The sequence below is a fragment of the Leptodactylus fuscus genome, chromosome 2 (assembly GCF_031893055.1).
Source record: "Leptodactylus fuscus isolate aLepFus1 chromosome 2, aLepFus1.hap2, whole genome shotgun sequence".
Classification (NCBI taxonomy): domain Eukaryota; kingdom Metazoa; phylum Chordata; class Amphibia; order Anura; family Leptodactylidae; genus Leptodactylus; species Leptodactylus fuscus.
In genome coordinates this window covers 104583622-104598702 of record NC_134266.1, presented here as the reverse complement: position 1 = coordinate 104598702, position 15081 = coordinate 104583622, and the positions used below count along the sequence as shown (strand labels likewise).

Sequence of the window (15081 nt, the reverse complement as noted above, 5' to 3'; positions counted from 1 at the left end):
ACAAGCTATAACTTTTTTATTTTTCATAGAGAGGCACAAAGCATAATTTTACAGGACAAATTTTACTTGAAATCAACACAAAAACACATTAAAAACACAACAGAAAAAAGGGCAAGGTCACATTCGTTTATTTGAAACTAATACTAATACTAGAAAGCAAAGAGAGAAATGTCATAATTAATATGAACAAGAAAATCTGATTTTCACACATATACTGGGAGGATTATATAGAGATATACAAGTGTATCTCAATAAATTAGAATATCATCAAAAAGTATTTTTTTTTTAGTAATTCAATTGAAAAACTGAAACATATATATTATACTAGCTGGTACCCGTGACTTCATCTGCGGTGATTGTAGAAGTGGGTAAATACAGGCGCGGGTAAGGTTTTAGTAGTGTGTAAAAGGTGTGGAATATGAAATGTAACTTTGTATCTTGTTTTTACTGTAATTCTGAGAATACATGAGACTTTTGTGTTGAACGTAATCTGTATTTCAGCTGCTATACGGTGTTGTGAAAAACTGTACATACGATGCGCATGCTCCTGGCAACACATTGGAGTGGCTGGGTGGGCGGTGTCGCGTATCGTCAGAGCGGTGGGGGTTCGCAAACATGGCCACAAGGAAATATCAGGTTGATGCTTTTTGCAATCAATAAACAAATAATGAAGGATGGAATGTGGGCCCAAAACTGCTAAAACCTAATAAAGGCCTAATAAAGTAATGATCTGTTAAAAATAGTATAGGTAGTTAATGAAAATAAGAGTTAGGGCTCGTTCACATCTGCGCCCGGTCTCCATTCATGCAGGTTTCTGTTCCCTGCACAAAACAGGCCAGGAGACGGAAACCTGCAGGACTCTTTCAAACCCATTTATTTGAATGGGTTTGAAAGATGTCCGATCATGAGCGTTTTATGCTCTCCGCCACAAAACCGTTTTTTTCAAAACAGACACAGAGTCGGACATGCAGTACTCTGTGTCCGGTTTTAAAAAAACGGTTTCGCAGCGGAGAGCATAAAATGCTCACCGGCGCTCTTGGCCTGACCCGGTCTGACAGCTTTCCGTTTTCTGCATGCAGAAGACGGAAAGCTCAGAACGGACTCCGGGCGCTAGTGGGAACCTAGTGTCAAACTAACATATAAGGCTATGCTTTTGGTTATTTGAAGTCATATTTCTCTGCCATAGGTCAACAATACATTGGTAAGAAAAGGCCATTCAAAAATTTAGGGAAGATTCACAAGGAGTAGACTGCTGCTGGAGTCAGTGCTTCAACAGCCACCGCACACAGACGTATCCAGGACATGGGCTACAATCCATGATTGCAACATGTTGCAATCCATGTGTCAAGCTACTCATGACCAAAAGACAATGCCAGAAACATCTTACCAGGGCCAAGGAGAGAAAGGGCCAAGAAAAACTGGACTGTTGCTCAGTGGTCAAAGGTGCTTTTTTCAGATGAAAGTAAATTTTGCATTTCATTTGGAAATCAAGGTACCAGAGTCTGGAGGAAGAGTGGAGAGGCTGCACACAAACCAAGTTGCTTGAGGTCTAGTGTGAAGTTTCCACAATCAGTGATGGTTTGGGTAGCCATGTCATCTGCTGGTGTAGGTCCACTGTGTTTTATCAAGACCAAAGTCAGTGCAGCCGTCAACCAGGAAATTCTAGAGCACTTCATGCTTCCCTCTGCCAACAAACTTTTTGGAGATGGAATTTTCATTTTCCAACAGGACTTGGCACCTGTCCACACTGCCAAAATTACCAATAATTGGCTTAACAACCACAGTATCACTGTGCTTGATTGACCAGCAAACTCACCTGACCTTAATCCCATAGAGAATCTGTGGGGTATTGTCAAGAGGAAGATGAGAGACACCAGACCCAACAACGCAGTTGAGCTGAAGGCTGCTATCATACAACCTGGGCTTCCCTAACACCTCTGCAGTGCCACAGGCTGCTCGCCCCCATGCCACATTGCCGCATTGATGCAGTCATTCATGCAAAAGGAGCCCCCCATTTGGTCAACATTTCTGTGTTAAATAATTTTTTAACAGTTGGTTTTATATAATATTCTAATTTTCTGAGATAATGACTTTTGGGTTTTCCTTGGCTGTAAGCCATAATCATCAACATTAACAGAAATAAAGGTTTGAAAAAGTTTGCTCTGTTTGTAATGACCCAATATAATATATGTGTTTCACTTTTTCAATTGAATTACAAAATAAAAAAAAGCTTTTTTGATTATATTCTAATTAATTGAAATACACTTGTAGACACTGCTGGTAAGTTATGATTTTCTCTAGTCTAGGATTTCAATGAAATATCAGGTTGATGCTTTTTGCAATCAATAAACAAATAATGAAGGATGGAATGTGGGCCCAAAACTGCTAAAACCTAATAAAGGCCTAATAAAGTAATGATCTGTTAAAAATACTATAGGTAGTTAATGAAAATAAGAGTTAGGGCTCGTTCACATCTGCGCCCGGTCTCCATTCATGCAGGTTTCTGTTCCCTGCACAAAACAGGCCAGGAGACGGAAACCTGCAGGACTCTTTCAAACCCATTTATTTGAATGGGTTTGAAAGATGTCCGGTCATGAGCGCCGGTGAGCGTTTTATGCTCTCCGCCGCAAAACAGTTTTTTTTAAAATCGGACACAGAGTTGGACATGCAGTACTCTGTGTCCGGTTTTAAAAAAACGGTTTTGCAGCGGAGAGCATAAAACGCTCACCGGCGCTCTTGGCCTGACCCGGTCTGACAAGCTCAGAACGGACTCTGGGCGCTAGTGTTAACCTAGTGTCATACTGACATATAAGGCTATGCTTTTGGTTATTTGAAGTCATATTTCTCTGCCATAGGTCAACAATACATTGTTTTGTAAAGAATCTTTCATACAGATTTATAGAAAAAAGACAGTACATACATAAATCTTAAAAACATATTTACCATTGGCTAAAATTGGTATACTTGGGGTCTGGTCAGAGCGTTTCTCCCCTGTTTACAATAGACAGATCTATTAGTTAAATTAATAATTCATAAGAAATCTGTAAATTGACAAATATATGATACAGCTTCACATACCTATTGTAAATTTCAATTTACTAACGGGTTTTATGCAGTTTCTAACATCAATAGGCCATCAATATTAGATCTGCTGTTTACATACTGGGAAGTGCACTGCTAACTCGCAGTACAAAGTGTTGCAGAGAGTGTAGTTAGTGCAGTTCTGTCGCTTTGAACTCTATGGTGCAACCCTGCAATACCCTTTCTTGCTGCTCCAGTTTTTACATCGAATAAGCAGCATGGCTTGCAGTGTATAAACAATACCAAGAGCTAGAGGCGAAACTAGGAATGGTCGGGCACCGTAGTGAACTTTTGACATGTCCCCCCCAACCGACCCCCTGCATTCCTGCATGTACTATTAAGCCTCATAGTGGCCCCTGAACACAGTATTATACCTCATAGCGGCCCCTGCACACAGTATTATGCCCCATAGTGGCCCTTGCATACAGTATTATGCCCCATAGCGGCCCCTGCACACAGCATTATGCCTCATAGTGGTCCCTGCACACAGTATTATTACCCATAGTGGCCCCTGCACACAGTATTATACCCCATTGTGGACCACCCTTGAACAATTATTGAAATCTGAATAATCGGAGATCCAGGGAAGGATACAAACTTAAAAAACACTGTTACTTACCTTCCCTGGGCTCTGTCGCACTCCCTGCTGATGTCAGCTATCTTCAATGATGTACCAGGCGTCACTTGAGCTGGGGCTTGGTTCGCAGCTCATAAGGACGCAAGCCCAGCCCACGTGATGTCTGTGAAATCACCCAAATAGGCCTTAATCCTTCTGGAGCCAGGAGAGGTAAGTAACAGTGTTTTTTATGTTCGATCACCTCTCCTGGGCCTCCAATCATTATACTTGGGGGTCTGAAATGACCCTTTCCCGAGTATAATGATAGTGTTTGTAGGCTTCGAGGGCCTGTGGCCTCACTTACTGATACCAGGTCCTGCTCACAGCCACCTCTGCAGAAGGAGAAGCGCAGGCACCCATGAGCAGGAGCCAGGATTGGTAAGTAAATAGGGCCCGTTACCTGCTGGAGTTACTCCAGCAGGTAATAACCTATTAAAAAGAGCTGCATTGGTAGCGGCTACCGCCAGGCCCCCTAGTGTTCCGGGCCCTGTGGTATCCGCTACCACTGCTAACACGGTAGTTACGCCGCTGCTGAGACCTGAGCTGTCTCGGTATCAGTGTTAGAAACCACATAACCCCTTTAATTCAGTTCAGTTCATTCAAGTTCTGGTTTGCTGCAACAACTGTTTGGATTTCCTCACAAAGTTTACATGATTTACACTGTAAAACAGATACCTAATGTAAAGAGAGCTGACTTAACAAAAAAGGTTTCAAAAATAAGATAAAATCTATTAGGCCTTTAACTTATCTAAGCGATTTTAAGATTGTTTTTTGTGACACACTGTATTACATGTTAGGGGCAAATATTGATCAATATTTTCGCATGTGTTAATAAATAAAATAGAAAAATAAAAAACTTGAAAGTTTTCAGTAGTTGATACCGTTTTTAATGGCTAACTAATAATGATGGTAGATTACAACGTTTCAAAGCTCTCAGCTTCTTCAGGTATATCTAAAAACAATTTCTGAAGGCTGCATATCCTGCAGCAAGTCTCAGTCTGTGGAGTTTCTTTTGTTTATTATGGATTAGAGATATCCGCAGTTTATCATAGTATTGTAGTAATGTTATCCTAGAATTTTCTGCGATATTGTTCCATTCTGTTTTAATCTCCATTTGAACTTTGCTCTTTATGCTGTAGAACACATGTTTAAGGTGGTTCCTCAGTCTCTCTGAAGTTCTCTAACACAAGTTTTGTGCATAGTGAGTATTGTAGGTATATGGTAGTATGAAGATGAAAGATGGCACTGCTGTTCCTTCTTAAAGTAACACAGAACACAATTAAGAGTAAACGGTACATTGAATCACTATGGATGTTTTCATTTATTGTAGGTGGTGCTCAGCAACCCAAAAAAACTTTCAGAAAAATCCTCAATAAATAAGAAAATAAAGGGGGGCACTCAGTACTTCGATGAATTTTTTCTTAAAAAATCATTCTTTATTGCGATATTTTCATAAAAACATTCTTCAGGAAGGGAGAATATGCATAAACAGGCGTATAGAGGCAACAGCCGTTTCGCGCTAACAAAAGCGCTTTCTCAAGCCTTGAATGCAACACGCGTATCTAATCTTTCAGCATATGGTACCTTGTGCAGACGTGTGTATCTAATCCTCTGGCGTGAGATACTGTGTGCTGACCTGTGTATCTAATCCTCCAGCGTGTGGTACTTTGTGCAGACGCACATATCTAATCCTCTGGCATGTGGAACTGTGTGCATTGGTGCGTATCTAATCCTTTGGCTTGTGGTGCTGTGTGCAGACGCACGCATCTAATCCTATGGCGTGTACAGCTGTGTGCATATGCGCGTATCTAATCCTCTGGTGTGTGGAACTGTGTGCAGATCCACGTATCCAATCCTCCGGCATGTGGTACTGTGTGCTGACCTGTGTATCTAATCCTCTGGCGTGTGGTACTTTGTGCAGACGCATGTATCTAATCCTCTGGCATGTGGAACTGTGTGCAGACACATGTATCTAATCCTTCAGTGTGTGGAACTGTGTGCAGAAGTGCGTATTTAATCCTCTGGTGTGTGGAACTGTGTACAGACAAGTGTATCTAATCCTCTGGGGTGTGATACTGTGTTCTGATTTGTGTATCTAATCCTCTGATGTATCTGATGTATCTCAGTTTGGATATCAGTGTTGTATTGTGCATGTGGAGTGACCGTGTTTATTGCAGTTGGAATATGAGTGAAAGACTTGCAGGTTTGTATTGGCTAAGGGGGGGGGGGCATTGTGTTTGGAATGCTGTATCTCAGCAACGGTATGTCCGAGCGAATTGGAGTCTTGTCTTAAACCTTCCCGGATACCTGAAGTATCTCTGTACCAAATTTGGTGAAGATCGGTCCAGTCGTTTGGTCGCGCATAGAAAACAGACAGACAGACAGACAGACAGAAATTCATTTTTATAAGATAGAGAGATAATACCATTTCAGTGCCCAATACGTTGTGCAGACTATGTGCCAACAGAGACAAATACTTCTAAAATTTTTAAGTGGATTATTCTGGGTACAAAATAAGGGATCACAGAAGGAGTAATAAAACATAACTTTTAATAATACTTATTAAAACAGAAAAAAAGATAAAATAGTTGAATACTAATATTTAATAGAGGGCGATTTATACAGCTCACAGTGATGCGGGGGGATAGAATAACTCCACCCATTTGACTCTTATTCACATTCCCCTATACAACAATACTAAATGCTTGGGAGACATACACTCAGTGGATAAATAGTGAGTGGGTATGGGACCCATCTGGGCTAACAACCCAAAATATAAAGATATATGGATCCCAAAACAAAGGAGTGCTGTAGAGAGGCTGGACATACTAATCAGAGCCAAAATGTAACCATAATAACAATCAGTGGGACATACAGTGTTCCAAAAAAGCTAAACACTGTTCAAAAAGACTAATCAGAGCTATGCACTGCTCCAAAAGACTCCTCGACGCGCTTCACTACAAACAAAGTCTATCGCAACTCATCAGTAGGAGATTCTGACTACCATCCCAAGGAAAATAAGTAAGTTTCGGTGAAAAACACATTTCCCGTGTCCCAGATGGTAGGACAAGGTACTCTGTTGTACGCCGCTGAGCACTGCATCTGCTCCCACTATATGTCTGTAGTCATGCCCACACATGACCTGGAGAAATACCATTGGTCGTGCCCACCAACTACGTCAGCGGGAGTCTACAGGAGCGTAGGAGTGATGTAAGCTGCCCGATATAGACCTCATACAATCACTGTGTAGCAGAAAGCCACATAGTGAATTATAAATGGCCCGTCGAGCTAAATACAAAGGCTGGAGGTTAACTTCAAAACCCAATACTATCACCATGCCTAAATCGATAGTACTCACTGTAGGTAAGTCTGGTTAAAAACATAAACAAATGGAATAAAGTCTACCGCATACATAGTCCATATATTGACACACCCAGTAATTAGATACCAATATATCATAAAATAGATGTAAAGTCAAACCACATTAAGAACCGAATCGTCTGAACACGTCCCAAGATATAATGAACAAGGTAAGTATAAGATCTGAAATAAGGTGCAATCATAAGTATAACATGCTCTTGTATGTAAAATAGGTATTTTGATACAAATGATAATAACCAAATGATACTAATGATAATAACCAAGTAAAAAAAAAAATGGTACAAAGTGTCATTAATCCTAGACATGGAAAATACAATGTACTCATTCATTAAAAATGTATACAAATCCCATTAGCATCAGATGATAAAGGTGATTCAGCATAGAAAAATTATGTCCAATATCCATCCTTTTTCACTCTTTTAATAAGGGTCAAGTATGTCTATATTACTATTTGTGTTAAATGAGGCGACTCGGCCTTAAGAATGAGCACCTCACGGAAGAAACGGCTTTTCAATGACAGCTGTGTTTTTGGTTAGGATTTTGAGGCAGATATGGCCTCAAAATCCTAACCAAAAAACTGTGTGAACTTACCTTTACTCCCAACTACTCCCCTGCAATTTAAGTGGCATTACATACAGGATTCAACATATCTGTGCCTTGGTAAGAAACATATGTGTTGTATGAGAGACTCTGCATTGGGGATTGCTAGTTGAATCCTCCAGTTACTGTCAATTATTCAGCCTACTTTGAAAGATACAAACACCCGACCAGCCACGCAAGCAAATTTGACCATGGAAGTGACCTTTAACCAGGGACTCTGCTTCCACATTCACCTCTTAGTCAAGAATATTAAACAGATGTGCCAGAGGGTAGAACTTGAAACTCATCTAAAGCAGCAGAGTGAGTCTCCCAAGCCTAAAATTAACGTAATTGAGAGACCTCTTCAATTACAGTACAGTACCTGTTCAACAGCCTAGGAGTCCCATCTGAAAGTACTCACTTTTGAAAGATTCTGGGTCAATGAACACACATGAAGCCACTTGAAGCCTGATTCATTGTGATGGTTAGTAATGGGCAGCCTATACCCCTACGAGGATGTTGGAAATCCACCATCCGTAGGAAGTGTGAAATTTTCATGACAGGGTGTTGTAGTCTCGAATGAAAAAGTCCCTTCCCTTGTATTAGGAATGAACATTCCCAGGAATTGCTAAGACTAAAAGTTGGAGGCCTTATCTTTCGCCTGTTTCTCCATCCTATCAGAAGGGAATGCAGAACACCATCTATATCCTGGATGCCCACCAGAAAGGCCTTCATCCAAGCCATACATCCAGTAATCCTACAACCTGGGAGGGAAACCTTGCTACACATGGGCGCATCTTCAATGAGGCAGTATGAAGCGGCTGTCTCAGGTCGCATTACTTATGGAAAACTAGGGGTTGGCATTTTGGTACACTATTGTGTTAACCTAGACCAGCCCAAGACAATCCACTTTAAAAACACACTGACCTGTCCTGGTGTAGTAGTTAGCCACCAGGGAAGGAGATTGACATGAAGGGAGCTCGGCAGTGATACTGCCACAGCACAGTGCTGCACATTCAGTCACCAGAAGTTCCTGCAGCTCACACTAACCTCCATTAGGGCTGCTCCACCTCCTGGGGATGACTCATCCTTACTCCCGTGGTTCCGCAAGTTACGCAAGTTACAGTGGGCAAAATTCATGTCTACCCAGCTCAAGTTCTCTGTAAGGCTCCTGCAGTCTCCCTTCTACTACAGATGGGGGAAGGTAGAGTCTCGAAGGTGTGGGATAGTCTGAAAGTGATATCAGGACATAAACAAAAGGCTAGTCCTCAGATAGAAGGTGACAGGAAGTGGCTTAATGAGCTTAATCTATTCTTCAATAGATTTGACTACAAACCAACTGTCCCTTCACCAGCATGTCAGTCAACCCCCCCTCCCCTCACACACCCAACCCCCACGGACCTGCAATCAACTGCAATCTGACTATCTGATCCTCAAGGAGTCTCAAGTGTGTAGGGAAATCAAGAGGATTAAAGCAGACAAGGCCGGAGGAGTTTTTAAAATGTGCGGACACCAGCTGTGCGGTGTTATTACGCACATGTACAATATGATTCCATGTGAAAAATAGATGTCCGGCAGCTCTCCGTATAAAATATGACTTTTATTTAATCCAACATCATAAAATGACCAAAAAAATTGATGTAACAAAGAAAAGAAATAAATAAAGAAACCCCCTAAAAAAACGCAGACGCGTTTCGGAACGTCTAGTTCCTTCCTCAGAGCGTAACTGAATCACTATGGCCTGGGTTAATAAAGTCTCCCAACAGGGTGGGAGCTTCCGGCCATTCTCACTAATCAAATCCACCTGGAGTTCTTAACACAAAGCTATACGTCTGGATACACACTCTAAACATTCTTTCAATCTCATATAATTCACATCATACAATAATGAGCAAATACATAAAGGAAAACATACCCTAGATGATTACTATTCATATCCACTATACCTAGATTGAAAATACCATTATAACTAAGAGAATAGTTTATCGACTTTAACAACCCTGTTTATATACTCATTCAAGGTTCACATTGGATGCGCCTTTTTGTTTTTACGTATTAGAATGATCTCCTAATGCCTCAACACTATTCATCACCTAGACGGGTATCAATGTAATTACTAGTCTTTATAGTACTTTATAAATGATGATTTACCTCCTGATAATCTACCGCAGCTATCCGATAAGATACCTTCCGTCCGGATTGCATGCCAAAAGGGTGTATTACTCCAGTGCGACTAGTCACGTGATCAGCCAATGACAACATAGACCTTGCAGCCTTCCGTGACCCATCCACCCAGAGTCACGTGATTCAAAATAACCAATTACAACTTTGGTCCACCCCCTTCATCACTTACACTACTCAATATACCTAAAGCATACTACGTACGTTAATTCTAAAAGACTCGTAATTACAACCCCGCAGTGTTTAACTCTTATACTACTGACTGGCCATGCTATACCAACAATTGTAAGCTTGAACCCATCATTCCAGATGATACATTATAGATACACTACACAGATAAATAACATTGTTATAGTAGATGATCGATGACAAATAAAACAGATGACAATATTATTGCAGAAACTCTTACCTAATATATTATTACTGTGAATACCTATAACAGTATTGATAAACTTTGACAGGAACATCCTGCCTAGCATAACAATCTAGTTATTAGGTATTGGATAGCCTACACTACTGTTGCTAAATTGTAGGAACCCTTACCCAATTTCAGTTTCTATTCAATAAATGTAACTAAGGTCAGTTTTGATATTCATGCCGTTAGGGGTTCTGCAATTAAATTGCAGAATCCAAAGGGCCTCCCTTTGGAACAACAGTTTCTGCCAATTTCCCCCCTCTTAATGGTTTCTCCACTCTTTCAATAGCATAGAATTCCATTGTAGACATATCTGACTTATGTACCGAAGAAAAATGTCTCGATATTCCCGACATATGATCTGTCGGAAATTTGCTACTAAGACTGATATGCTCAGCTATACGGGTTTTCAACGGTCTTGTAGTACACCCTATGTAGTCCATTCTGCATGTTGTGCATTTGATGTTATACCCTACATGGTGTGTACTACAATTCATAAAGGATTTCAACAGGACTGCTGTGTTAGAATGATAGCTTTTAATCGTTGTCATTCTTCTAGTGTATTTACACACATTACACCTTTCCGTGCCACATTTTGCAAATCCTATAACTTTACTATTTGTTGCTGATATTGTAGAAAACATACCTGGGGAAAGCATGTCCCCTAACGATTTACCTTTTTTTGGGACACATTGTAGACCATTACTCAAAAGTTTTTTAGTAGTTGTATCTGTTTCTAGAATCGCCAAGTTGTTTTTGATGATTCTAGTGATTTCAGTGTATTGGGGGCTGTATGCTGTGGTGAATAGTATTTTTTCTTGTTTGGTTGTGAATTTACTACTTGGAGCTAACAAGGATTCTCTAGACCTGTCTTCAGTTATTTTTTTGGCTCTGTTTAAAGTCCATAAAGGGTACTTCCTTTCTTGCAATCTGTGCAGAGTTCTGGCTGCATGATATTGATAGTCCTTCTCCGATGAACAAGCCCTTTTCGTGCGAATTAGTTCACCGGTGGGAACTGCCTTAAAGATGTGAGCTGGATGGCAGCTATCCGCTCTGAGTATCGTATTCCCCATTGTTTGCTTCCTGAACAAGGATGTGTTCACTCTATTAGTATCAGAATTTCCAAAAAGTGTGATATCCAAAAAATTAATAGTGTGCAAATTAGAAGTGTGCGTGAACTGTAACGCAAATTGATTGGAATTTAAATAAGAAATGAAGGCTGGTATGGACGCCACATCTCCCGACCAGACGGTCAAAATATCGTCAATGTAGCATCCATGCCGTGCACCCCGAATGATTGTGGACATACAAAGCCCTTGGATATTGTCAACTCATAGATGAGCCTTACCTACTTTTTCTATATATTTATGTACAATATGAGTCTAAAGCTGGGAGTGGTACTTCAACTGTGGGAAACATCTTGTGTGGTACCAGTACCAAAGAAACCCAACCCGATGGACTACAATGACTACTTGCCTGTAGCACTGACATCGCACCTGAAAAAGGTCCTAGAGAGACTGGTCCTGACACACCTAAGTCCTCTAGTGTGCCCCGCTCTGGACCCCCTCCAGTTTGCCTATTGACCGGGCATTGGGGTGGATGACGCCAGAAACCCAGTAATGCCAGAAACACTGCGAGCAGTGGTGAACCTTGCTCCTCTGCTGCCTGAGGCGGTCGATCAAAAGACGACCCCCCCCCCGAGGACTGAAGACGGGGGGTTTGGGGGGGGGGGGGGCGCAATTAGGTTTTTCTTTTGATTGTCTGCATCAGATAGCGGGGGGAAGGTGTGCGTCTATATATATTATGTCCCACAGCGGCCCCCTGAAACTTCTATTATGCCCCACATTTGCCCACCCAACTCTATTATGCATTATGCTCCATAGCCGCTGTGGGGCATATTAGTGGTTGCAGAGGGACGCTGCTACTTTTTTTTTTAAAGGACCCCCCCCCTTGTTTTTATAACATACCAGTAAAACTGATATGTAAATGAGCCTGTCTGTGCACCCTGGGTGTTCCTCCAAGCCACCGTGCACCCCCTGCGTCATACCTTGAAACCGACCCCTCTTTAACTTGCGCACCAAAAATTCCTCCTCCTCTTCCCCTGTAACCGCCTCCAGCGTCTCTCATCTCACTCCTGTATATTGAAATCTTGGGCATGCGCAGTAACACTCCCTTCTGAGCTCTACTGCACATACTCGAGCGCCATTTTCTTGTGGACAGATGAAGAAAGGACGCAAGAAAAGGTGATGAGAGACGCTGGAGGCGTTTACAGGAGGAGAGAAAGAGGAATTTTTGGAGTGCAAGCAAGACGGGGTGGTTTGAAGGTATGACACAACGGGGTGCGTATAGGTTTCTGTTTGGGGATGGTCCAAGCAGAATCCCCGAACGGAAACCTGAACGCAGATGTGAACCGGGCCTAAGCATCACATTATAAAATACAATTTTAGTATGTATAATAGTAGATATGCATAGAAGCAAATACAGATAGATAAATAGAGACAATAGATAGATAGATAGATAGATAGATAGATAGAGATAGACAATAGATATTAGATAGATAGGAGATAGATGGACAGATAGATAGATAGATAGATAGATAAGAGATAAATAGATAGGAGATAGATAGATAATGTGAGAGAGTGATGGGTGTGGTCTGGGAAAGCAGGTACATTCTAGCCAGGCACCTAAAGGGTGTATGGTAAAGGTTCACACCAGGGGGGTCAGCTGACTAATCAGGCCCTAATAACAGTCTGAGTGTGAAGACTAGCAGTGTGGCACCACACTGACAGAGCTGATCTCTCCATACCAAACCTACAGAGCAGGTACTGTGCCATCCGTTGTTGTTGCCAAGGTGGGAGACTGGTAGCTAGTCTCCTGTATAGTCAGGGAAAAGTGTTCCTATGTTTAAGCCAGTTCTCAGCCAAGAAGGTGTTTGTTTTTGTTATTTGTGCCTTTGCAAAGGCAGTGTATGCACTACAAGTGAATAAAGTCTGAACTTGTGTGCAACCCAATGTCTGTGTCCCTGTTTCCTGCACTGCTACAAGCATCTACCTGAGCGAATCCTCACAACAGGTAGATAGAGAGATAGATGGATAGATACATAGATAGATAGATAGATAGATAGATAGATAGATAGATAGATAGATACCTATCTACTCACACACATACAGTCATATACAACATACAGACACACACACCTATCTACACACATACAGGACTCACACAGTACAGTATATAAGACACATAATGTAAACACATATACACATATTTTACCCAAGAATATATACCGTATATACTCGAGTATAAGCCGACCCGAATATAAGCCGACCCCCCTAATTTTACCACCAAAAACTGGGAAAACTTATTGACTCGAGTATAAGCCTAGGGGGGAAATGCAGCAGCTACTGGAAAATTTCAAAAATTAAAATGGTCGGAGTTTTTGGGTGCAGTAGGTGCTGGGGAAGGGGAGGGGGTGTTCTGGTTGTCTGTGCCCCTTCCCTGAGCTTGAGGACTGTTTTTTCCCCCCATTTGGAATTCAGCCTGGCTGAATATAGGGTATCTGCAGTGCTCCTGTTCCGTCGGGTAGGGGTTAATAGGAGCACTGCAGATACCCTATATTCAGTAGACACAGGGATATGGATATGTGCTTCACAGTCATTTTCTACTTTTGTATGTATTCTAGGGAAAGGAGTGATTTAGAACTTTTATTTAAAAAAAAAAATTTTTTTTGCACTATTTTATGTGAGATTCTATACATTGATATTGTGGCTGGTCATAGATCCCCCTCACCCTCCTAAAAAAAAAAAAAAAAAAAAAAAATTTTTTTTTTTTTTTGCTGACTCGAGTATAAGCCGAGGGAGGCTTTTGCAGCACAAAAACTGGGCTGAAAAAAATTCGGCTTATACTCGAGTATATACGGTACATACCTTTGGGTGTATTGCTGGATGCACAGGACATGAAGGAAACTCCTGCCTGGCAGTGGAGTAAGCTGTGACATCACAAAAGACTTCTCCCCTCACACTTCAATGCTGAGGGGAGGGGCGGCACAGCAAGCTGGTGTGTGCAGGGAAACTAGTCCTGATGGAAGAGAAAGTATGGGGCCCCTGAGGATGTTTGCTCCCAACGCAGACCCTGGATAGATGCTGAATTTCAAAAGGACCTTTGATGACATCATCACTGACATCATCAAAGGTCCTTTAACTTTAATACTGTTTAGGTACAAAAAAAAAGTCCCATGGATGCCACCCCTATCCAAACTGCTGCCTCATTAGAGGTGCGGCCCTGACTGCGAGAATAATGTTCTTTGATTTCTCCAGTGCATTCAACACCATTCAGCCAGGGCTATTGAGGGTGAAGCTGAACCTTAGTGGTGTGGACCAGCACCTGTCCAACTGGATCCTAGACTACCTCACAAACCGCCCTCAGTATGTGAGAGCCCAGGACTGTGTGTCTGACACTGTGATCTGTAGTACGGGGGCACCACAAGGTACTGTTCTTGCCCCATTTCTCTTCACACTGTACACTGCTGACTTTAGGCACAACTCATCCAGCTGTTACTTACAGAAGTACTCAGATGACTCTGCTATAGTAGGCCTTATCACTGATGGCGACGATAGGGAATACAGAGACTTAAACCGGGACTTTGTAGAATGGTGCCAGCAGAACCACCTCAGGATTAATGCTGGGAAGACCAAGGAGATGGTGGTGGACTTTAGTAAACGGAGAAGTGCTCCGACCCCGGTGGAGATCCAAGGGACATGCATTGAGATAGTCAGGACCTATAAGTATCTGGGCGTGCTCCTCAATAATAAACTAGACTGGGCTGATC

At 41.8% G+C, this 15081-nt stretch overlaps 1 protein-coding gene across 7 annotated transcripts in view; it reads right to left on the bottom strand.

Annotated features, from left to right (window-relative positions):
• Positions 1-15081, bottom strand: part of SCUBE3 (signal peptide, CUB domain and EGF like domain containing 3) — a 130903-nt gene that overhangs the window by 69869 nt on the left and 45953 nt on the right. For 5 of the 7 annotated variants that reach the window (XM_075264260.1, XM_075264264.1, XM_075264261.1 and 2 more), the window contains exon 7: positions 2944-2991. The exons of the other annotated variants lie outside the window; for them this stretch is intronic. In XM_075264260.1, the coding sequence (XP_075120361.1) occupies positions 2944-2991 (48 nt within the window). The remainder of the gene's footprint in view (positions 1-2943; positions 2992-15081) is intronic. 7 annotated transcript variants of the gene reach the window in all.